The sequence below is a fragment of the Desarmillaria tabescens genome, assembly GCF_030435595.1.
Source record: "Desarmillaria tabescens strain CCBAS 213 chromosome Unknown EV420scaffold_35, whole genome shotgun sequence".
In the NCBI taxonomy this organism is placed as follows: Eukaryota; Fungi; Basidiomycota; class Agaricomycetes; order Agaricales; family Physalacriaceae; genus Desarmillaria; species Desarmillaria tabescens.
The window spans coordinates 64,091-85,734 of record NW_026848334.1 but is presented as its reverse complement, the minus strand read 5'-3'; the positions used below and the strand labels follow the sequence as shown (position 1 = coordinate 85,734).

The window sequence follows — 21,644 nt, the reverse complement described above, 5'->3', positions numbered from 1 at the left end:
TGACATCGCTAAATTATACGAGCGTCATATCAACACATTGTGCGAACATTGAAATCGCAACTATTCATCACATCGCTCTCTCCCAGCTCAAGTACGATGTCCTCTTGTTTAGCACCCAGCGGGAACGGTAGTATCGTCCACGTAGTTTGCCGCAGACACTCCCAAACCACGACTCGCGAAAGCATTCCAGAGAATGCAAGCATTGGCTCCGTTGTAACGGTTCACATCAGCCTGGATCCATGCATCTCTGGCTTGCACGACTACGTATACCGAGTCAGCGTTAGAACATGCGAGATCTTGGTGCACTTACAGGTAGGGTTGCATGGTTGGAGCGATAACGCGTCGACGAAGAGGTGGAGGTAAACTATATTTCCTTCATTCCCCGTAGCATCATCCATGGCTGTCGAGGACCATCCGTGGGCTTGGACCAGGGCAGCATATACGTTGTGTAGCATGTTAGCCCACACCTCGCCGATAACTGAGGACCAGTTAATGGGTTCCTTAAACGATGATGAACGAGAACACTTACAATGAACTTCGAATAGCCGGGCGAGGTCGGAATATCGGAGAGGGTTCGTATTGGGATCTGTGGAGTAGGGGTAGTGCCGGACGCCATTAGGGCGGTTTGATACCCAGGCTCCAAGAATGTAGTCGGAAATAGTGCCGCTCGTTTGTTCGGTCCATCTGTAGTTTTGTATTAAATTCCTGGTAACGGTGAGAAGAAGAGAATGGAATTGTCATACTCTGCCATCGCATCCGACCATCCTGAGAACCATATCAGCAATCGAGATCAAAGGAAACTGGTAAATATGCACCTTCGCCTAATCCAGCGGATTCGAGCGTCTGTAGACACCTAGCCGTTCCACCTCCAGTCAGGCGATTAGTAACCCCATGGGTCATCTCGTGGACGAGAATGTCGTTTTCTAGGGAACCATCGCGATTGGGAATTGTAAGGTCCCAAATAAACATGCGGCAAGTGCCAGGCTGACCACTGAAAACGTTTATATCAATCAGCTCACAGCGCGGTGAAAATTCGGCGAAGAGCCTACTCGGGGAGAGTCAGGAAGTTGGCATCGTTTACCCCGGCAGCATCTTGGACGGACATCTGTACACGGTCTCCGCCTTGTCCGCCGTTACCAAAGTTGTCTTGCTGGAAGTTGTAGGCGGCCTCGGTGAACCCGTATTGGTAGAGGAAGTCGTGGGCTCTGTTGATGATGTAGAAGGCGTTGGTGCGAGCGGCGTCGACGTTTCCGCCTAGGAGAGGGTCGATGGCTGTGTTGTAGGGGTAGTTGAATACGTTGGCCGAGGATTGCTGAGTTGTGGTGAGGAGTACTCCCTTGTAGGAGATGACGTTGTTGCCTCTGTGGAATGTCAGGGAGGTATCTCATGAGGGGGAGGGGAGGGACAGGATCCTTACGCGGTTTCTCCGTTTTGTACCCAGCCTTGAGGAGAAGAAGAGGGGTTCTCGGGGTTGATGAGAGTTTCTTCGCCTTCTGCGACGGATGCTTCAGTTATTGGTACGACGGTGTACTAGAGCGTCGGTTAGAAGAGCAGAAGGGAGGAGAGATCTAAGATTTACCGTAGCCTGGGAAGAGAAGTCGGTGAGTGCGATGATGTCGCCGGAGTGGGCATCGACGAAGGCTTCGTAGCCGGTGTTGGCGTCGGCGTTGAGGACTTGGACTACGTGGGTGAGGGCTACGGATCCGTCTGAGAGGGCGAGGTATTCGAGGGAGTTGATGCCGCTGTAGGTGGCGGCGAGTGCGTCCTCGACTTTGCTGATGATTGAATCTAGCTGTATGGATGGCTGGGGGGCGGCGATGTTTGCTGTACGCGGTTGTTAGTGATGTGAAAGTCTGGAGAATATGTTACTTACATGTGTCGACGAATGACGAGCCGAAGGAAACAGCATTTCCGTTCTTGAAAGCAACATTTGCGACGGCATTAGCAAATAGAACGCCGTCCTGAAGAAGGGATGTTAGGTTCATATTTATAGCAATAGGACGAAAGACGTACATGGTACTGCTTTGCGTAGGCGTAGCTCACATCGTTCTCAGCAGAGTGACCAGAGTTGAAGGAGATAGTGGAGGCATCGACGCCGAGCTCTGAAGCAATGAAAGAGACGGCGGATGTCTCCAGGTCCCCGCCAGTGAAAGACGAGATGGATTTCCCTTCTCCATAAGTCTGCAAAGGTATGAGACAATGAAAAGAACAATATCATTGTTTTATTACCTTGAAGGTCGATGCGGGATGGTACGTATCGATCGTCAAGTCGCGTCCGATGGTCCTCTGTTGGTGGGTAGAGTGTTTGGAGGAGGTTGGCCAAGGTGCAGCATATGAGACCTTGGCGAAGAGGAGCGCAAGGACGACAGAGGAGAATAGCTGTCTTTGGAATGCGCGCATGGTCAGTTAAGAAAGACGAGGAAAGTCTTTGTGAGTAGAATGCTAGAGCCTGAAGTGGTTTATATAGAGATGAGCCATTTTTCACTGTGCGAAAGGGAGATATGTCCGGTGTATTGGTACATCCGTTGAATAACACGGAACTTTACACAGAGTCCTATTGAAGTGGAAGACGAGTGATGAAGCGAGAGAAGTTCGGGCGGAGTCAGCAAATTGTGGCTTTGATGCTTCCAGGAACATTACCGCTGTCGGTATGATCTGTCAGATCATGACGATCACCGGCAAGTTATCAAGGAAGGCTACTCAGCCGCTTATTAGAAAGAAAGCCAGGCTGTATGGTAGCCGTTGTGGGCTATTGGAGTGAGAGTGAGATGCGAGGTGTGGGGTGGGCTCTTAGATGGAAGGCGACTGCGAGTCGCACTGACCATGTTGAGGGACAAGCAGCTTCCGGTGTCGAGTGATGCATTAACAAGGGGCTGTCGCTTCGAAGTCCTCACGCAAAGGACGGGAGAAGAGCTGGTGAATTCAATAAGCAACAGTATGCGTGTCGGCGGGGGATGAAATTTCGATGAAAGACGTACTTTGTTTATACAGATTTCATCAGTTCCCCGCTGCTTCTAACATCCGCTTCCGACGGTCATGTCATCTCTTGTGAACACAGAAGAAATTTGGTGGGAAGAATAATCCGTAGAAAGATATCGTAGCATATTCAGGTATTAGGAACGTCCGGTCTTGTTCCTGATTATTTTAGTCGCCGGAAAGAAGAGACAGAAAAGTCTGCAGGAAAGTTTGTATACACGATTACTGAACTTTTTTTGCAGGAAGTGTCCAGACCATGCCGAAACATTTACGAACGTGGAAAATATCACGTCGCGGACTGCAATATCCTAGATTACCGGAACGGACCAGAAAATCTTGTGCTTGTGCACTTCGCAGGTGATATGATAAGGTAGAGGCAGGTGAAAAGACGGAGCAACGACCGAGAACACCTGAAGTCGGCCCGAGGTCTTGATTATGACGACGTGGTCAAAAAGTTCTCACGATTTCTTTCTTTGTGACCACCACAATCGTACCATTCTTCTCTCCTCTCCCCCTCTCGCATGCAGGATCCCAATTATATGCACTTTGATGGATTCACTTCGCCTTATTCATGACAAGAGGATGACCCCCGGAACGGAGCAACACGAAAAAAAGAGTCGACAATGAACTGACGATAAGCAGACTGGAAAGGTAGGCGACTTTCGTCAGGTCTGGTGTCTTTCGATGATGATTTCCTCATGAATTCTACTACAGGAAATATTTCTGCAATACTACGTTTGTCTTGTTGGCGTTATCGACACGGTTTTCTCAAGGTAAGAGGCTAGGCGATCCCTCATCGACATCTTTGTTGCTCATCATGGCTATCAGAACTCTCGATATGGCGGCGCTTCGCGGTATATACCATTTCTCTCGCGCATAATTCCAAGAGGTGGTTGAACATCTGCATCTGGAGTCGCAACTTGCCTTTGCTTGCGTGTAATGGCGAAAAGGTGCATGTCGTGCCTCGTCACCTGACGCATCTCATGGTACAGCGCGCGCTCCTCAAGCTCAAAATTCATTCGTTATCATCCAAACTCTCTGAATAATCACCTCCCCAGAGTTCGCTTGTCCCAGATGAAACTCTGACCGTGAGCATGACCATTGCAAGTTCAGCAGTATACTCGGCTGACGATGTGATGAAGGAATAATCATGGTTGACGAAGATGACCGGAAATCAAGATAGTTCATGGATGTTGTGTGTGAGCAAGGGCACATCGCCGACGTCAGATGTGATGCCTTCGAGTTCTGCTGAAGGTTCAAATGTCAAGTCCACGCCGTGGTGTGTTGGTGTGTGGTATTTCGTCTGTTCATGCCGTCAGTTCTTACAGTACTGCTGTTCTAGATGATCTCTGTCATCATTCACTTCCCTACGGCATGTGTTCACATTGATGCGATTCGGATTACCGGAACAACCACGCGGCAACGAGACGATCAACACATGCTCACCCTGTTCTGTCATCTCAGGCCGTCTGTTCTGTCATCTCAGGCCGTCGTTCCTTCTTTCATCGCCTCCACGATGGACCACAGGTCAGCCTATCATCCTAACTTCAGTAACCCAGGCGCCGATGCTGTCTTATCTTCGCTCGACGGTACCCTATACCGTCTCCCATCATCAGTCTTACGACGAACCACCACGTTCTTCGCTTCGAGCTCTTTCACATTCGGACCAGATAACGAGTCTATACCCATCCACGAGCATGATGACATCCTTGAACGACTGCTACGGATTATCAGCGGTCTCGCAATCCCACCTTGGCGCACATTTGACGAACTTGAAGGCGTGCTTAGTCTATTATAATCAAATTTTTGCCCAAATAAGGTATTTGCAGAATCTCCGACAAGACCTCATCCTCTTCCACAAGAAGGATAATATAATGTGTCATGCTGTAATGACTTTTATTATTGACAACATCGCTAAATTATACGAGCATCATGTCGACACATTGCCCAAAAATTCAAAAATGTAGCTATTCATCTCATCTCTCCCAGTCCGAGCACGATGTCCTCCTGTTTAGCACCCAGCGGGAACAGTAGCATCGTCGAGATGGTTGGCCGCAGACACTCCCAAACCACGACTCGCGAAAGCATTCCAGAGGAGACAAGCATTGGCTCCATTATAACGGTTCACATCAGCCTGGATCCACGCGTCTCTGGCTTGCACGACTTGAGGTACCTAGTCAGCGTTGGAAGGTACGAGATCCTGATAAGCACTTACAGGTAGGGTTGCATGGCTGGAGCGATAACGCGTCGACGAAGAGGTGGAGGTAAACTACATTTCCTGCGTTCCCGGTAGCATCATCCATCGCTGTCGAGGACCATCCGAAGGCTTGTACCAGGGCGGCGTATACGTTGTGTAGCATGTTAGCCCATACCTCACCGATATCTGAGGACCACTTAGTAGGTGCCTAATGTAATAGTGAATGAGTGTACGTACCGTGAACTTCAAAAAGCGCATTGAGGGAAGAATATCGGAGTGGGTTCGTGTTGGGGTTCGTGGAGTAGGGATAGTGGCGAATGCCACGAGGGTTGTTTGATACCCAGACTCCGAGAACGTAGTCGGAAACAGTGCTGCTCGTTTGTTCTGTCCATCTGTAGTTTTGTATTAGATTCCTGGTAACGGCGAGAGGAAGAGAATGGAATTGTCATACTCTGCCATAGCATCGGACCATCCTGAAAGCCGTATCGGTGATCAATAGGATTGGGAGCAACAAGGAAATGTATTACCTTCCCCTAATCCAGCGGATTCGAGCGTCTGCAAGCACCTGGCTGTTCCGCCCCCAGTCAGGCGATTCGTAAGCCCATGGGTCATTTCGTGGACGAGGATATCGTTTTCTAGAGACCCGTCGCGACTGGGAATCGCATTCGTCCAAATGTACATGCTGCAAAGCCCTGACTGACCGCTGAAAACCCGTCTATATCAGATTGTGGTGCCGCATAGATTCAGGGAGCGACCTACTCGGGAAGGGTGAGGAACTCCGCGTTGTTGACATCGGAGACATCTTGAACGGATATTTGGACGCGGTCTCCGCCTTGTCCGCCTTTACCGAAGTTGTCTTGCTGGAAGTTGTAGGTGGCCTCGGTGAAGCCGTATTGGTAGAGGAAGTCGTGGACTCTGTTGATGATATAGAAGGCGTTGGTACGAGCGGCGTCGACGTTTCCGCCTAGGAGAGGGTCGATGGCTGTGTTGTAGCGGTAACTGAATATGTTGGGTGAGGATTGCTGGGTAGTGGTGAGGAGTACTCCTTTGTAGGAGATGGCGTTGTTGCCGCTGTGGAATGTTAGGGAGATATATTTGGGGAGGGGACGCTAGCCTTACGCGGTTTCTCCATTCTGTACCCAGCCTTGAGGAGAAGAAGAAGGGTTCTCAGGGTTGATGAGGAGTTGTTCGCCTTCTGCGACGGATGCTTCGGTTATTGGTACGACGGCGTACTAGAGCATAGTTAGACATATGCGAAAGTAAGAATTATGTTAGGGATTACCGCAGCCTGGGAAGAGAAGTCGGTGAGTGCGATGATGTCGCCGGAGTGGGCATCGACGAAGGCTTCGTAGCCGGTGTTGGCGTCGGCGTTGAGGACTTGGACTACGTGGGTGAGAGCTACGGATCCGTCTGAGAGGACGAGGTATTCGAGGGAGTTTATGTCGTTGTAGGTGCCGGAGAGAGCGTCCTCGACTTTGCTGATGATCGAGTCTAGCTCTATGGATGGCTGGGAGGAGGCGATTTTCGCTATACGCGGTTGTCAGTGATATGGAGGTCGACGCAATACGTTACTTACGTGTGTCGACGAATGAGGAACCGAACGAGACAGCGTTGCCGTTCTTGAACGCAACGTTGGCGACGGCATTGGCAAAGGGAACACCGTCCTGAGTATAGGACGTAAGGGGTATGGTTATAGCAATTAGATGGAAGGCGTACATGGTATTGCTTCGCATAGGCGTAGCTCACATCGTTCTCAGCAGAGTGACCAGAGTTGAAGGAGATAGTGGAGGCATCGACGCCGAGCTCTGAGGCAATGAAGGAGACGGCGGATGTCTCCAGGTTCCCACTAGCGAAAGACGAGATGGCTTTCCCTTCTCCATAAGTCTGCAAAGGTATGAGACAATGAAAAGAACAATATCATTGTTTTATTACCTTGAAGGTCGATGCGGGATGGTACGTATCGATTGTCAAGTCGCGTCCGATGGTCCTCCGTTGGTGAGTGGAGTGTTTGGAGGAGGTTGGCCAAGGTGCAGCGTACGAGACGTTGGCAAAGAGGAGCGCAAGCAGTACAGAGGAGAATAGCTCTCTTTGGAATGCGCGCATGGTCAGTTAAGAAAGACGTGGAAAGTCCTTGTGAGTAGAATGCTAGAGCCTGAAGTGGTTTATATAGAGATGAGCCATTTTTCACTGTGCGAAAGGGAGATATGTCCGGTGTATTGGTACATCCGCTGTATAACACGGAACTCTACAGAGAGTCCTACGACGGTGGAGGACGAGTGATGAAGCGAGAGAAGTTCGGGCGGAGTCAGCAAATCGTGGCTTTGATTCTTCCAGGAACATTGTTGCTGTCGGTATGATCTGTCAAATCATGACGATCACTGGGAAAAGTTATCAAGGGAGGCTACTCACCCGCTTATCAGAAAGAAAGCCAGGCTGTATGGTAGCCGTTGTGGACTATTAGAGTGAGGCAGAGATGCGAGGCCTGGGGTGGACTGTTAGATGGAAGCCAAGTGAAAGTTTCGTTGACCAGGTTTGATGGAAAGCAGCTTCTGGTGTCGAATGGTTGCAATAGCAAGGGACTATTACCTCGAAGTCCTCGCGCAAAGGACGGGAGAAGAACTGGTGAACTCAATGAGCAACAGTCTGCATGTCGGCAGAGGATGAAAGCCTACAGATTCCATCAGTTCCTCGCTGCTTCTAACATCCGCTTCCGACGGTCATGTCATCTCTGTGATGGGCCTCGTGAACAATAAGAAGAAATTTGGTGGGAAGAATAATCCGTAGAGAGATATTGTAGCAGATTCAGGTGTTAGGAACGTCCGGTCTTGTTTCTGATTATTTTAGTCGCCGGAAAGAAGAGATGAAAAATTCACATGAGCAAGAATACTGAACTGAACTGTTGTGTGTTTTTTTTGCGGAAAGTGTCCAGAGCATGTCGAACCGTTTGCAAAGGTGGAAGACATCACGTCGCGGGCTGCAATATCCCATTATCGGAGCGAACCAGAGTATCTTGTACACTTCGCAGATTGATGATGATAGGATATCATCCTCCCCTCGACCGGTTATGACAACTACCAATTATTATGTTGTGACAAAGCCTAGAAAGTTAATTTTCAGCATTGAATACTTATTTTGGGGAAATGCCTACATGTCGTATGGCTTGCAAGTTTATTCACTGCTGGGGCCGGTTCCTTTTACAGACGGAAAAAGGTATTCTAAAATGTCGTGAATTTTTGTTCCCTTTGTATGGCACGAAAACAGGATACGGAAAACGCAATGAAAAATTTGTACTATTAGTGCTCACCGCTCCTTTCACGTACCGAACACAGAATTACTCCGAATGAAAAGTGGTTTCCTTTGTTCTGACTGCGGGAGACGCCTTTTTCATTCCGTTTTTCCTGTCCTTTTTCTTCGCCTCAAAGAATACGGAAATTATCTCAAACTCATTTTTACTATTAGAAGTTCAAATGAAATGTCACGACATTTTGAGGTCTTGTTTTTCCGCAAAGAGAATGTACTGGCTTCAGCAGTGAGTTCAGCAAGAGGCGCGCAGTCCACTGGTGCGGTAGATGACGGAGGGACGACGGAGGTCACCGGACGTCGGCCCGAGGTTCTGTTTATGACGACGCGGTCATAACTTTCCCACGATTTCTTTGTTTGTGACCACCATTGTCCCATTCTTCTCTCCTCTTCCCCTCTCCCACATGCAGGATTCCGACTATGTGTGCTTTTATGAATCGAATTTCTCTTACTCACGACAAGAGGATGATCTTCGGAATGGAACGACGCGAAGAAAACAGTCGAGAACGTTGCGAGAATGAACTCATGGCGAGCAAACTGGAAAGGTAGGCGACTTTTGTCTAGTGTCTTTCGATGATAATTTCCTCAATAATTCTATTTTAGGCAAAATTTTTGAAGCTATCTTCGTCTTGTTGGCGTTATCGACGCAGTTTTCGCAAGGTAAGAGTCCAGTCGAGCGTTCGTCGACATCTTTGTTGCTCATCACGGCTATCAAGAACTCTCGATACGGCGACGCTTTGCGATACATACCATGTCTCTCGCGCATAAATCCAAGAGGTGGTTGGACATCTGAATCTGGAGTCGCGATTGCCGTCGCTTGCGTGTAATGGCGAAAAGGTATGCATGTCGTGCCTTGCCATATTTTTCCTTTCCTGACGCATCTCATAGTACAGCGCGCGCTCCTCAAGCTCAACATTCATTTATTATCATCCAACTCTGAAGAGCTGCCTCCCCAGAAATCGCTTGTCCGAGATGAAACTCTGACCGTGAGCATGACCATTGCAAGTTCAGCGGTATACTCTGCTGACGACGTGACGAAGGAATAATGATGGTTGGCGAAGATGACCCGAAATCAAGATAGTTCGTGGACGTTGTGTGCAAGCAAGGGCCAATCGTCGACCTCAGATGTGATGCCCCCGAGCTCTACTGAAAGTTCAAACGTCATGTTCATGCCTCGGTGTGTGGTATTTCGTCCGTTCATGCCGTCAGTTCTTACAGTACTGCTGTTCTAGATGATCCCTGTCATCATTCACTTCCCTACGGCATGTGTTCACATTGATGCGATTCGGATTACCGGAACGGCCATGCGGCAACGAGACGATCAACACATGCTCACTCTGTAGAGTCACCCCAGGCCGTCCTTCTTTCATCGCCTCCACGATGGACCACAGATCAGCCTACCAGCCTACCTTCAGTAACCCAGACGCCGACGCTGTCTTATCTTCGCTCGACGGTACCCTATACCGCCTCCCATCCTCAGTCTTACGACGAACCACCACGTTCTTCGCTTCAAGCTCTTTCACATTCGGACCAGATGGCGAATCTATACCCATCCACGAACACGATGTCATTCTTGAACGACTGCTACGGATTATCAGCGGTTTGGCAATCCCACCTTGGCGCACATTTGACGAACTTGAAGGCGTGCTTAGTCTAGCGGAGACGTGGGGAGCGAGAGGTGCACTGGATATCGTTCGCGCATCGATAACTGCCCCGGTATTCCTGCGGGAGCCACTCCGGGTGTATGCGATAGCGACGAGGTTAGGGTGGGAAGAGGAAGTCGCGCTTGCATCGAAGCATACACTGAGTTTATCTCTGAATGACGAGCAGCACCAGGAGGCACTGCAGCGGATTCCGACGCGTTCGTTGGTCAAGCTGTTCAAGTTTCACCGGAAGAGGCGAGATGAGTTCCAGAAGGGTATGGAATGGGACGCGAGGTGTGGGGGTTGCGATAGATCGGTTGACGGGTCGGTGTGGGTGGCGCTGGTGTGGAAGATGTTTTGGGATATGGATGCGAGGCCGTCAGGGGATAGGCTGTGTTCGCTGGAGATAGAGGAGTGGCCGGAGATGGAGGCTTGTCTGTCCGAAAAATGCCCGGGATGTGGAAGGTTTGTGTATGATAGGTTGGAGGTGCTCGAGAGGGTGAGGAAGTGTCTGGCTGAGTTGCCGGATACGGTGTGAGGTTAGGGTGACTCGTTATTCTTTTGGTTTTCGCTAACGTTGTGCTCGCTAGTGGTGCCGGAGGAACGACCAGTTTTTCTCGTTGATACAGTTTATTCTTTGATATATCAATGCATATACTTACGAAAGGTCAGCATCGTTTCCTTATACCCCTTCTGGATGTAGCTCTGATAGATGATATCCAGCAGTATCGGCCTACGAAATGTCCAATACTATATTGTGTTGACTTTTTCCATGTATATAAGGCCGGGCTTGTTGTCTGGTTCGTGATTCCCTAATTTCCTGGAAATATTACACGCAACGCAAGATTAGTATCATCAATCATGGTCCAATATGACGCATCATTTCACTGGTGGCTCGGTCTGATTGACAATGAGCTCGCTGTTTTGGGTAGCTGCCTCTTGACCACTGCCAGTATCTGTCCTGGGCAACGCCAGACGACGTTCGTTCGTCCCAGTGAGATTAGCTTGCGAAACGGCCTGATCATTGTGGGTGCGGCCGATATTCAGTCACCGGTACGAAGCTAATCACGGAAAGGTACGCGCTCAAAGTCTCGGTGGATGCATAGGGCATTGCATGAGAGTAAGAAGTCACACGTTTAACCCAAAGATACGTGCGTGAACGTGTTTTCCATATCCCTTTCTCCTGACGAGCGTCCATATAACCCAGACGGTCCAATGCGGGGTATCTGTCGACGGTGGAACTGCCTTCAAGCCATCATAGACCGAGCAGCTGTTTCTGCGGTGATTTCTGCCTGAGATTCTCATTGGCGAAGCTTATATCTTCTTTGCTCGGATTTGACGGACAGTTTCAAAGGCTTGATATTGCATTTGTGGTGTACTAGTTAGCGTCTAGTCCTCCCAGTGTAGACCACAGTGGAGTTCGGAGTTCGATTCTCCGCTAATGCATCCCATTGGTATTGTTTGATAACTTTTTTTCCGAAATATTTTTCTTCGGCGAGGAAAGATCCAAGAATCCATAAATTCATGGATTCAGTGGCCCTAATGTCTTCATAAATCCCTATGCATAGATTGTTTCAGTTCGTCATTTTTTCTCGTTCATTGGCGATTCTACACTTTCATGTCTTATTCCGTCAATAAAGAGTCCCTTTCTCCGGGATACATGCCCTACTTCGACGCTTTCAACATCGCCCGGGAGTCTGGACGATGCTTCGTCGACCGACAATCGTACGACACGCTACCGCAGCGATTATAGACACACATGCGGGATCACGCGGGGTTCTAAATTGCTGAATACTTCAAATGGGTTCTGCTCAGTGCTCAACTTATTCAAAAAATTATCATCATATGAATGAGGCTCGACTTTATTCTCTTCACTATCGTCTTTGGCCGGACTTTTATCAGTCTATACATACTTAAAAGAAACCTTAAGTCATACTATCGGCTCGTCAATGGGTACTGTGGCTGCTTCGGGCTTCGTCAGTGGTCGCTGCAGCTGGCTAGTGAGCGTAACCTTACGTGCGACGGCCGTCACCATTCTACTATAACACTCGAGGGTTCAACGTTCAAGCGTGAAACCGCATTAACGCTGTAAAACGTAGTCATCGATGACTCTGAGAAGGGCGCCTCGACGCATGGGAAGGTTTACCGATGACGATATGAATTTAGATCTATAGCTAAGCTATCTACGTATGTTGGTCGTGTCGCATATTCATGACTGCAAGCAAGTTGAGAAGAATAGCGCTGTACTGGGAATAAGATGTTCGAGTTACAACTAAAAAAACCGTTCAAAGAATGTATACTAATCAATAATATTCAACTCCCGCTTCCTGGTCCTTGCAAACTCATCCTTGTGGGTATCCCAAATCCTGAGTCATCATTTATGACCGTCGCTAAGAGCTCAGGGGAAAGAGAAAAGCGTACCGCTGCAGTTCCGCGATGTAAAGAGTCTGGATGCGTCGAACCTCCTCCATGTCTGGTTGATTGACTCGTTTCACGGGTATGGGTCGTCAAACTGAGGAAAAGCTTGTCAGAGAATCTGTAATGGGGCACGCCTCAAAGACTCACCGACGGCAGTTATTCTCTGCCTATAGGGGAGTAGCCCGAGATTGTCTAAAGCATCCATTGTCAGAGAGGCGCCGGGGGGGGGAAACAGATAACGCACAATTGAGCAGCCCTCTTCCGTGGAGCAGAGACAAGGTAAAACCAAACATCTCCAGAAGTTTCTTCTGGAACATGTAAATGACACTCCCCTTCTCGTTGGGCAATTGCGAGAGAATCTGACGGATTTATGGAATTTTATTTTCAGTTGGCTGCATTTTCATGGGAAAACAAAACGTACGTCGTTTTCTCCGGAGAAGACCGGTACGAGGTCCGCTCTTCATGAATGAGTAAACAAAAAGTTGATTAAAGGATCCTAGACGCCGACCCTTCCTGTATAGCAAGCTTGATGAACCCTAGCCTATGGATGATTTCAAAAAAGCATATAGCGACGATAACTGTAAGATAAAGTACCGTTTACGAAGAGTCAAGTCGGCGGTTCCTGGATGAGCACTCAGGATCTCTGCGGCCCCTCCCACTACGATGGTGATAGACTGTCCTGGCCCGCTCTGCAGGATGTTAATGCATGATCTCTTACTCATGCTCCCCATTCCCAGGTGTATCATACATTCCCGATAGAACGGAAGTTTAAAGTTGCTAGAAAGAGTGAGAAGATGAGTTGTAATCCCAGGGAAAAGTTTGGAGACTCCAGTCGCTAAATGTTTGTCGAATGAGAAAAAAATTGAAACAATGAGATGAGCTATGGTAACATACTATCGGTAGCAAAGTTTGCAAAAGCTCCCCTGGAGATAACCTTGAGCTTGGTGGGAACGTAAAGCAAACCAAAGTTGAACCGCAAACGTACGTGCCAATAATACCTATTCGTAACCTGTTTGAGAACTTTTTAAACATTCGTAGTGATGATGTCGACATACCATGGGGGTGATAACCAAAAACATAAGTGCGACTGGGCGGCAAGTCTGCTTCCTACAGTGTAATGGTCAAAGCCCCATTCTCTCATCAGCGACGGACCAACCTTCAAGCATCTGGATGGGGGAAGTGTCAAAGTAGGTCCGAAAACGGAAGCCAACGTGCCGCCTCACGTGATAGGATAGTACGCCACGAAGTACCTCCACCATGAACACCGACGGTACCAGTGCCAGACCCGCCCTCCGTGCTCAGGTGACTTGTCGAGGCAATACACCCATATCATATAACAAGTAACGGGAGGCCACAACGGTGGAAAGGAACTGGATCCCCGTCAGCTCCGTCACCCCAAAATGCGATGCCAACGTACTACAGGAAGATGAACAGCGTGCAGCACTTGAGTATCAGGAAGGACCAGGAGGCTATCGCCAGCATTTCCAGCCCTCTCTGGGCAGGTATCGAAGATGGAACGAAGCTGCAGGACGCTCATTTCAGCACACCATCAAAGCTCCCGAACAAAATGATACGAACTCGATATTGTCATGAAGCGATTTCTTTACAGTGGTAAACCGCGTCTTTGCGAACCCCGAGAGCCACTTGGAAAGTGACGGCTTCGACCGTGGTGGAGACTCCAGAGAGGGCTTCTTCGACATTTCCTTTGTTGTAGTTCCCAGTAGAAACCGGACTGCGGCAATTTAGGAAACTAGACTAGCAAAGTGAGTTCCATGTGACAATCTCTGCGTCAAATAGCGTTACTCGTAAAGCACATTTATCGCACAATTATTGAAGTATCTGATCGCCATGTATTCATCTCTCATAGAACGTACAAAAAAAACAAACCACCGTCAGCACTATCCTCTGCGAAGCCTGCAGTTCAGGAGGCAGCACACGCTGTAGCACCAGACGACTCAAAAACGACTCGCTCTTTGTTTCCTTGAGTGATAAAGATCGACGGGCCGGATTTGAGCTAGCCCTCGACAAGCATGTACTTTGCTCAAACTCCTCGGTCATCCAGTAACGATTAGATGAAAGATCTTCGAAGAAAAAATCAAACCCTTCCCTTGTATCGCGTAAATCTCTCACACTTTCGCGGGAGAAGCTCTTCTTTTCTTAGAGAGCATGTGCCCGTTACTAATCAGCAGAGACGTGGAATACAATATAACCGGTTGTAGGCATGAACGCCCACGATGTAAGTCCGTAGATATAAATACTGCATCTTCTGGTCATATATTTCTGACCTGGCCATCAGAATAACTGATTGTACTGATGGAAGGATCTCATTCCAGATTTTTTAAATGCAATAACTTGAAACTTGACTTGAACTTGACACGCAGAAAAGGTGTGTGATGCCATATGACCTAAGGATTTGAGCACCTTAGATATACCTAATGACCGTCGGGGAAAGGTGCGACTCCGAACCATGCAACTTTGCTCTTCGCATATTGAACGGACAGACGAGAATAGATGAACGCGGTATAAAGAACGGTCACGTGATAGTTTAAACATAGAGATTTTTCCGGCTGTCGTCGATAACTATACCCCATGGAGTCAATCCATCTATCTAAATCTGAGAGGGGGTCAAATGCCTGCCTCTCGCCATGCCGGAATGTAGGTGACTGTAGGCGCATAGTTCGCCCAGCAGTGACCACCTAGGTTAATATCTCCGATATGTAGTCCCACTGCCGCTACACGTCCTGATTTCGCAAGTTCTCGCTTGTTTATCCCGGCTACCCCTTATTTCTCTATGGCGCTCCCACAGGATTGGTGCCTCCTTGTGGCACAGGCACTAGTCTTTTCCGGGTTTTTCTTACTGAATTCCTTTGGGAATACTGTTTTATTTGAATGAATAAATATCCTTCCGGATGATTGTGATCATGCTGTCATTAAAAATGTTTGCACGGAATCTGTGCGGAACTTCGGAAACTTAGTTGAGGCGGTAAAAGTCAATGTGCATTCCCTTCTGGGTACTTAATTGAAGGTTTCTCTATTCTAGCATTCTCGAGTGAACCATACTATCTCCTCGGATCGATTGGATAATACTCGCCCTACTCCACGGATTAAAGAGAAACATATCAAGTTTCGTTTTCGTTCAAGGCTTTTATGAAGGTGAATTTGTGGTTGGCGAGTGACGGTGATTGGTCTACATTGTGTGATTTCGTCTGTATTCAAATATTCGTAATTTCTAGGCTCTAGTACCGTGTTCGTGGTGCGGCTCTTCGCCAAGCTTACGTTAACCGCTTCCTGTTGTAAAGTTCCTCTTTTCGGACTTTGTTATCAACGTAGGTTGGTCATTGGGCCTCGGGCAGGGCATAAAAATGTAATCACACGCACATACAAAGAAGTTATCTCGCATGTGCTTCTAAGGAACAGAACCATGGGTTTGGTTTTGGCTTCACGCGCTGTTTGAGAGAACCTGTCTGGAGACAATCCGAAGGAAAGCTCGTATTCAGTACGCATGAGAAAAATCGCAGTTCATGGACAGTGTAGCATTCCCATTTATCCGAGACAGCGTATATATGGTTTACGTGTTCTGGAAGACAGAAGCTGATTCGATGTGAGGGCAAGAGAAGAGGACGTTGCGACGTCACGTTTTGTACGGGTGGAGAAGGTGTAGCAGAACAAAACTTGAATTAATGCCAGCTTTTTGTTCGGGAACGGATATACATGAAGTGCTCTTTCTCCTCTTCATCCGCCAACTTCAAGTTGTCGACAAGGCCTCCTCTGGGAGAGGCACTCGTCGGTGGAGTTATCAGTTTCTAGAACTCGGCGGGGCTGCAAAACGTTATCTTGTTCCGCTTGCCTTGGGACTTAAATTCGCATCCCGGGAATATGTGACTTCTTGTTATAACGGACATAGTGTCTTCATACCTGATGTTTCAAGGTCAACCTAGGAACGGTAGAAAGAATTAGACCTGATGCTGATATGAAGTGCTTCATATTTAACCGCGTGAGCATGAAATGGCAGTCAGCAGAACTAGGCAGCGTACACTTTGAGGGATAGTGATACAATTTGCGTCGGCCGGCCGCTCCAGAATGATTGGTCGATACATTATAAAAAGAAGGCCCAGGCCGGTGGCTTGGGGCAAAATTTCAACTTAATAACGGGCATAAATGAGTGAGTACCTGAAGAAGAAATCATACACTGAGTCAATGGTTCATTTCCATGTCGTTGGCCTGAGCAGCCGGACTGGGGAATAGATCCTGCGAGTGCCCATTACGTGAATATCGTGATTCAGCGAAGTGACGGTCTCGACTCTGTTCCACCTCGTGCTCAAGATTTTTTACATGAGTAAGCCCGAGTTCCTGGCGCGTCAAAGACAAATGCCGCATCACTATAAGGGTTCAATGTTCACCTGATAAGACTTGTGTTCATCAATATTCTTACGGGCGACGGTCCGTCTTGAGGGTTCCTATGGTGAACCACTCAGGAATGTGCGGGACCGCCAATAGAGAACGTGGACTCACCCATGATAGTGCTATCCTCGTGCTCGTGCATCCTGAGAGTTGCTTGACGAAAGTGTGGACGTCATACTACCCTAACGTACAGGAAAAATCTAATGATAGGCTTCAAGGTCGGCTCCGTAGAGCCAGGGATCTGCCTTATCATTATGATATCGGAACATGTTTCAACGCAGTGAAGAACAGATACAGAGAAACCCCGTTGTCAGCACGCATTAATTAATACTGACATTTGACAGAACCTAAGAAGCTGTTCATTAAATGTAGAGCGGCATATTCTGAGTTTAAAAGTCCAGCTTACATAGATCAGAATACGACTTGTGAGCTAGCTGTCCCTTTTCTTGGCGCACGAGAAGTTGCAAGCGAAGGTCTTCGACAAGTCTGATAAAATCATAAAATCTCCACAGCCACTCGGAGACCAAACTCCGAGTCACGTAAGAGCTCCCTCCAACAAGTACAAAGCTTTGGCGACACAAATTAGAGGGCAGCAGTATTTGCCCATGGCCAGGCGCAAGCGACGTTACGTTGCGGTCTGAAATCGAGCAAATACTGATGTGGCTGTGCGTGAGAAGATGAAGTAAAATTTCATCTTGCGATCATCGACATGTCGCCAATCACGCATTAAACATAGAGGTTCACGTTCTGTTAACGTTGCGCTCATGACTCTGTATCTCTCTCTGAAGATCCTCAGCTGACCCCCAAGGCTAACGCCACCAACTGAGACGAGGTCTTTCGGATTCCCTTACTAGGCGACGAGCACATTGGGCTGACTTGGGCTGACTGGCTAGCTGGGTGCCTACATGTCAGTAATTACCCTTCTCAGCTGGCGATGGGAAGCGTACTCCTCGGTACAGATTATTGAAAACCTTCTTCGGTTATGATATCGAGCCCGAACACTAGGATACTGCGCACTCAAAAACATTCTTCTGTGGGAAAATGGAATTGGCAAGTATACCGGTTCTGACTGTGTATGACTACTGCTCGCTTATTGGTTTACTATCCTCAATCTCATGCCAATGGGACTGGTCGCATATTCAAATTCAAATTCTATAGATAAAAGCTCTGAGTCGAGTCAAACTGTACGAACTGCTCACCGGCTTGATGTGATTGGGTGTGGATACAGTTCTGGAAGGATCCAGTAACCAATTCGGATTCCTCCCTCAATTTATCTTACTTCTTAACCCGTTTAAGGCATCAGCATGAAAAGATCTTGAGATAGCCCCTCCCGATATATAGTCCGTCAGCTGTATATCCCAAATAAATAGCGGGCGTAGCTGGAATTGATAAAAGGCGGGCGGCATTTCTTCGTCAAGCTCTTCAACTTGCACCTACACAGATATCTCCCTCTTGCCTCTACTAATAACCATGTGCACTTCATCATCATCCTCCGTCCTATTCTCGGGACACGACACTTCGCATGCGAGACCGTCCATGAATACATCTGTCCCGACTCGTGGAACCAGCGAGCCCCAATGCTGTCATTGCGGTTGGAGGGGTGCTCACGCACCAGGATGCCCCTTCAAGTAACGAATGAAATCAGTTTTCCGTGCGCATTTTTTTGTGCTTCTCTTCCGTCGTTTACCATAACTCATTGCCATCAGACACCTCACCCACAGTATTGTTTTCGAAATCATTGCTATATCTACTTTCTGTTACCGCTACCGCATCTTGTTCTGCTACATACACGTCTTAGCACTCTTATTTATTGGACCCCGCCCCTTTCTGACATCATTTACTCCATATACTAGAGCGCAGCACAGTTTCGTTCCGTCGCTACATAGCAATCGTACAACTGCACCCGGCGAGCCCGAGATCGTACCTGTTCTGTCATGGGATCTTCTACTCCGTAATCTCCTGAAGACACGAAAAAATGTCTGTGGGAAAGCTTCCCTGCATGCCGTCATTCAGTCCGCTTGAATCATTACCGAAGGACTTGGGGAAGAAAAAGAGGCTGATCACCCGACTGCTAAAATTTAACTCGGACTTTGCCTCGGTGTCCCCTGCGTCCCAATGACTTGCTCCTCAGCTCCGAAATCACCATGGTGATAATCAGGTTAGACACGAACCCCCTCTCGATGTGCTCTGGGAGTTACTGTGGTACTAATTGCCTTCTCTACCTGGAAGCTGCCGAGGTAACCCATGCGACTAGGAGCTCCACAATACAGATTACTAGTCCCAGGACATGGAATACTTTTGAATTCAGATCTACTCCAACGCACGTTCCCTGCTTCAGCAGGGAATTCTTAGTCGGACTCCGTACCCAATTTCGGGTTCCACACTTACAGTGTATAAGCATTTTCGACGTCGGTATCCTTCTACCATGGGAACGCCTGCATATGGCATCCCCTTTTTATTAACTCTGCTCCGTGCGTTATCAAGCCACACAAAGATGTTCCAACCTTGTCCGGAGAAAAATACACATCGCCGCCCACAGTTACTTCTAGCGGTGCGGCCATTTCCGACCCGGGTGTGAGCAGCAGTAACTATAATTAATGATTATATTCAAACTGACTGATCTACATGGTGCATTTGTATTCGCGGGTGAAAATAGCTTGAAATCGCGTCTAAGTATTTGCCTAGATGACCTCACTCTGCTGGAAGGGACAGAATTGAAATAGCGCCCTAATATTACGTTATAGCTAGAACGCTGGCCTCCCCGCCTATACGATCAGTGTCGGTAACGGGAGTAGTAAATGAAGCAGAAATAGTATTTACAACGGCGACCTTCTATAATGCGAATTGCAATAGTGCGCGTATCGGCATGGACGGGCTACCAGATCGTACTTGGCACCACCAGTTGCATGGAGGCGGCCGACGGAGGTATGTGATCACTATGGCCAATACGAAGATAACTAACAGTAAGACTGAAATGAGCAAGCGCAAGCAGTTGGTAGCACCGTTAAAATCAAAAGTGCGCAGCAATCTTATAATATGTTCAGTAGTAGACGTATCACCCTTTGGCGGTGTATCCAAGGCTTGGGACTCCACAGTCAGATCCGACTCAGTACCAGAGGTGCGGGAACTTGCGGAAAAGGATAGCGTCGATTCGGTTTCCGTAAGAGAATCATCCTCTCGAGGTAAGAAGACGGGCTGTGATAATAATCAAAAACCCGGGTACTCATATAGCGCACATGCCTACAGCTTTGCACTTGCGCTCGGATTCTTCCAGACTGGAGAACGTTTCTGTTCGCTCGTCAGGATCATTAGATTAAGAAAGATATAAAGCTTACTTCAACAAATGCCCTCAAACCTTCCTGTATCGACATGACATATTGGTTGGGCGCTTATAGGAGTGAACTGTGTGGTACTTACCTTTAAGTTTTCATCTCTCACGAAAAGTCTGCTGCTCTCTACACTCCACGATGCATCCAATACGGAACGATTGCTGTCTTCAGCGAGAATCAGCGCTCTCTTCGTGGTCTGTACCGAGTCAGGGGAGCATTTCTCAACAAGCTCCCTGGCGTATCCGAGAGCCGTCGGCAAGACAGCTGTCGAAGAAGTCAGCGTATTGATGCTAATCATGGGAAATGTCATGAGAAAAATGAAATCAATTAGCCTGAATAACTCACAATCCGAACCTCTCATAAGCGTCTTTTGCCGTTATTGTCTTACCAAGGAGTAACATCTCGCTGGCCCGCTAAGAAAATAAAATTTGAAGACGCTAAACCCGAAACTCTGAAAACCGAAGCGAACAAATAACATACCTGATGTCCGGCAATATGCGCTAACCGAGGTATACCTGATGATACAGTTAATATCAATCAACTCAGAGCCAACGCATCGCACCTCCTTGGAGAGCCACCACGCCCCTTCTCACCTCCGGAAGGGCAAACTTTGCATTCTCATCCGCGACGACTAAGTCACAATTCAACAGAATCTCCATTCCTCCACCGTACGCACCCCCGTTAACAGCAGCCACAATGGGCTTCGCCGTGAGCCTCCTAGAAATACTTGCAAATCCATATTTGTTCGCACTGATATCGGCCTGATCGCTTGACGCAGCACGAACAAGACGGTTATCCCACCCCTTCAGATCTGCTCCAGCACAGAACATGCGTCCAGCCCCTGTCAGAACCAGAACCCTAATGCAAATTCCGTCAACATCAGAACGGGATCAAAACCACAAGACTGACCACAACTCCCTCTCACGCTCGAACCAATCGAGCACAGCACACAGCTCGTCTGCGAGCTCAGAGGTGACAGAGTTGAGGGCACCCGGATGGTTCAGGGTAAGCAGGAGAATGTGGGGGGAAGGGAAAGCGAGGATAAGCTCTGACGAATGTGGGGGTGGCGAGGACATGGTGGGGAAAACGAGGGAAAAACGGATAATAGATGATCTGGTTCGATCGGAAATCGGACCGGGATACCGATCAGATTACTCATTGTCAAAGCAACCCAGCGCAGCTACGCTCAAACCGCGCTGCGTCCACACAGATGGTCGAATTTATGAGACGGTCCAGAATATTCTCTTTGGCTGAAGTGTATATCATTACGCTCCAATTCCATGGCTACAGTCCGTGAATTTCCTGTTTTTCTACGCGTTCTCAGATAATCGAAGATGCAAATTTATTTGTCTTGCGTTCCAAGTTGACCCTGTGATTGCC

The 21,644-nt window shown here is 48.1% G+C and overlaps 6 protein-coding genes across 6 annotated transcripts; 2 read left to right on the top strand and 4 right to left on the bottom strand.

Annotated features, from left to right (window-relative positions):
* Nucleotides 1-108: 108 nt before the first annotated feature.
* EV420DRAFT_1646381 (metalloprotease) lies at nt 109-2,400 on the bottom strand (the record flags this gene model as incomplete). The annotated part of the gene is made up of 11 exons (XM_060477905.1): nt 109-260; nt 311-478; nt 530-684; nt 714-765; nt 816-991; nt 1,050-1,361; nt 1,418-1,530; nt 1,580-1,824; nt 1,874-1,961; nt 2,014-2,181; nt 2,230-2,400. The coding sequence occupies 11 exons, from the start codon at nt 2,398-2,400 to the stop codon at nt 109-111; spliced, it is 1,800 nt and encodes a 599-aa protein (XP_060327336.1).
* Nucleotides 2,401-3,872: 1,472 nt separating this feature from the next.
* On the top strand, nt 3,873-4,875 carry EV420DRAFT_736622 (uncharacterized protein). Its single transcript, XM_060483255.1, has 3 exons — nt 3,873-4,064; nt 4,119-4,265; nt 4,319-4,875. The coding sequence occupies exons 2-3, from the start codon at nt 4,140-4,142 to the stop codon at nt 4,772-4,774; spliced, it is 582 nt and encodes a 193-aa protein (XP_060327335.1). The 5' UTR covers nt 3,873-4,064; nt 4,119-4,139; the 3' UTR covers nt 4,775-4,875.
* A 90-nt stretch (nt 4,876-4,965) lies between these two features.
* Nucleotides 4,966-7,427, bottom strand: EV420DRAFT_1704884 (Fungalysin metallopeptidase-domain-containing protein). Its single transcript, XM_060479532.1, has 11 exons — nt 7,106-7,427; nt 6,890-7,057; nt 6,750-6,837; nt 6,456-6,700; nt 6,293-6,405; nt 5,933-6,244; nt 5,701-5,876; nt 5,625-5,646; nt 5,411-5,565; nt 5,192-5,359; nt 4,966-5,139 (listed from the first exon to the last, which is right to left on the bottom strand). Exons 1-11 carry the CDS (start codon nt 7,274-7,276, stop codon nt 4,988-4,990), a joined length of 1,770 nt encoding a protein of 589 aa, XP_060327334.1. The 5' UTR covers nt 7,277-7,427; the 3' UTR covers nt 4,966-4,987.
* A 2,105-nt stretch (nt 7,428-9,532) lies between these two features.
* On the top strand, nt 9,533-10,844 carry EV420DRAFT_736563 (uncharacterized protein). Its single transcript, XM_060483254.1, has 3 exons — nt 9,533-9,650; nt 9,706-10,783; nt 10,840-10,844. Exon 2 carries the CDS (start codon nt 9,752-9,754, stop codon nt 10,652-10,654), a length of 903 nt encoding a protein of 300 aa, XP_060327333.1. The 5' UTR covers nt 9,533-9,650; nt 9,706-9,751; the 3' UTR covers nt 10,655-10,783; nt 10,840-10,844.
* A 1,409-nt stretch (nt 10,845-12,253) lies between these two features.
* Nucleotides 12,254-14,408, bottom strand: EV420DRAFT_1561920 (diacylglycerol-acyltransferase). Its single transcript, XM_060473878.1, has 13 exons — nt 13,952-14,408; nt 13,758-13,904; nt 13,691-13,700; nt 13,590-13,641; nt 13,520-13,532; nt 13,429-13,457; nt 13,129-13,369; nt 13,043-13,075; nt 12,956-12,992; nt 12,779-12,893; nt 12,682-12,726; nt 12,538-12,628; nt 12,254-12,482 (listed from the first exon to the last, which is right to left on the bottom strand). Exons 1-12 carry the CDS (start codon nt 14,014-14,016, stop codon nt 12,624-12,626), a joined length of 792 nt encoding a protein of 263 aa, XP_060327332.1. The 5' UTR covers nt 14,017-14,408; the 3' UTR covers nt 12,254-12,482; nt 12,538-12,623.
* Nucleotides 14,409-20,175: 5,767 nt separating this feature from the next.
* Nucleotides 20,176-21,644, bottom strand: EV420DRAFT_1704858 (ClpP/crotonase-like domain-containing protein; the record flags this gene model as incomplete). Its single annotated transcript, XM_060479531.1, has 7 exons — nt 21,174-21,644; nt 20,827-21,122; nt 20,745-20,779; nt 20,610-20,677; nt 20,353-20,554; nt 20,271-20,294; nt 20,176-20,223 (listed from the first exon to the last, which is right to left on the bottom strand). The coding sequence occupies exons 1-7, from the start codon at nt 21,338-21,340 to the stop codon at nt 20,176-20,178; spliced, it is 840 nt and encodes a 279-aa protein (XP_060327331.1). The 5' UTR covers nt 21,341-21,644.

Bases quoted from the DNA above. Each gene is read 5' to 3' on its own strand.
- EV420DRAFT_736622 (XM_060483255.1), top strand. From the start codon at position 4,140: ATGACCGGAAATCAAGATAGTTCATGGATGTTGTGTGTGAGCAAGGGC. The intron at 4,266-4,318 runs GTGTGGTATTTC...CTGCTGTTCTAG, and splicing joins CCACGCCGTGGTGTGTTGGT to ATGATCTCTGTCATCATTCA.
- EV420DRAFT_1704884 (XM_060479532.1), bottom strand. From the start codon at position 7,276: ATGCGCGCATTCCAAAGAGAGCTATTCTCCTCTGTACTGCTTGCGCTC. The intron at 6,406-6,455 runs GTAATCCCTAAC...ACTATGCTCTAG, and splicing joins ACTTCTCTTCCCAGGCTGCG to TACGCCGTCGTACCAATAAC. The intron at 5,647-5,700 runs GTAATACATTTC...TACGGCTTTCAG, and splicing joins ATCCGCTGGATTAGGGGAAG to GATGGTCCGATGCTATGGCA.
- EV420DRAFT_736563 (XM_060483254.1), top strand. From the start codon at position 9,752: ATGCGATTCGGATTACCGGAACGGCCATGCGGCAACGAGACGATCAAC.
- EV420DRAFT_1561920 (XM_060473878.1), bottom strand. From the start codon at position 14,016: ATGCTGGCGATAGCCTCCTGGTCCTTCCTGATACTCAAGTGCTGCACG. The intron at 13,076-13,128 runs GTACTTTATCTT...AATCATCCATAG, and splicing joins GACTTGACTCTTCGTAAACG to GCTAGGGTTCATCAAGCTTG. The intron at 12,894-12,955 runs GTACGTTTTGTT...TAAATCCGTCAG, and splicing joins TCTTCTCCGGAGAAAACGAC to ATTCTCTCGCAATTGCCCAA.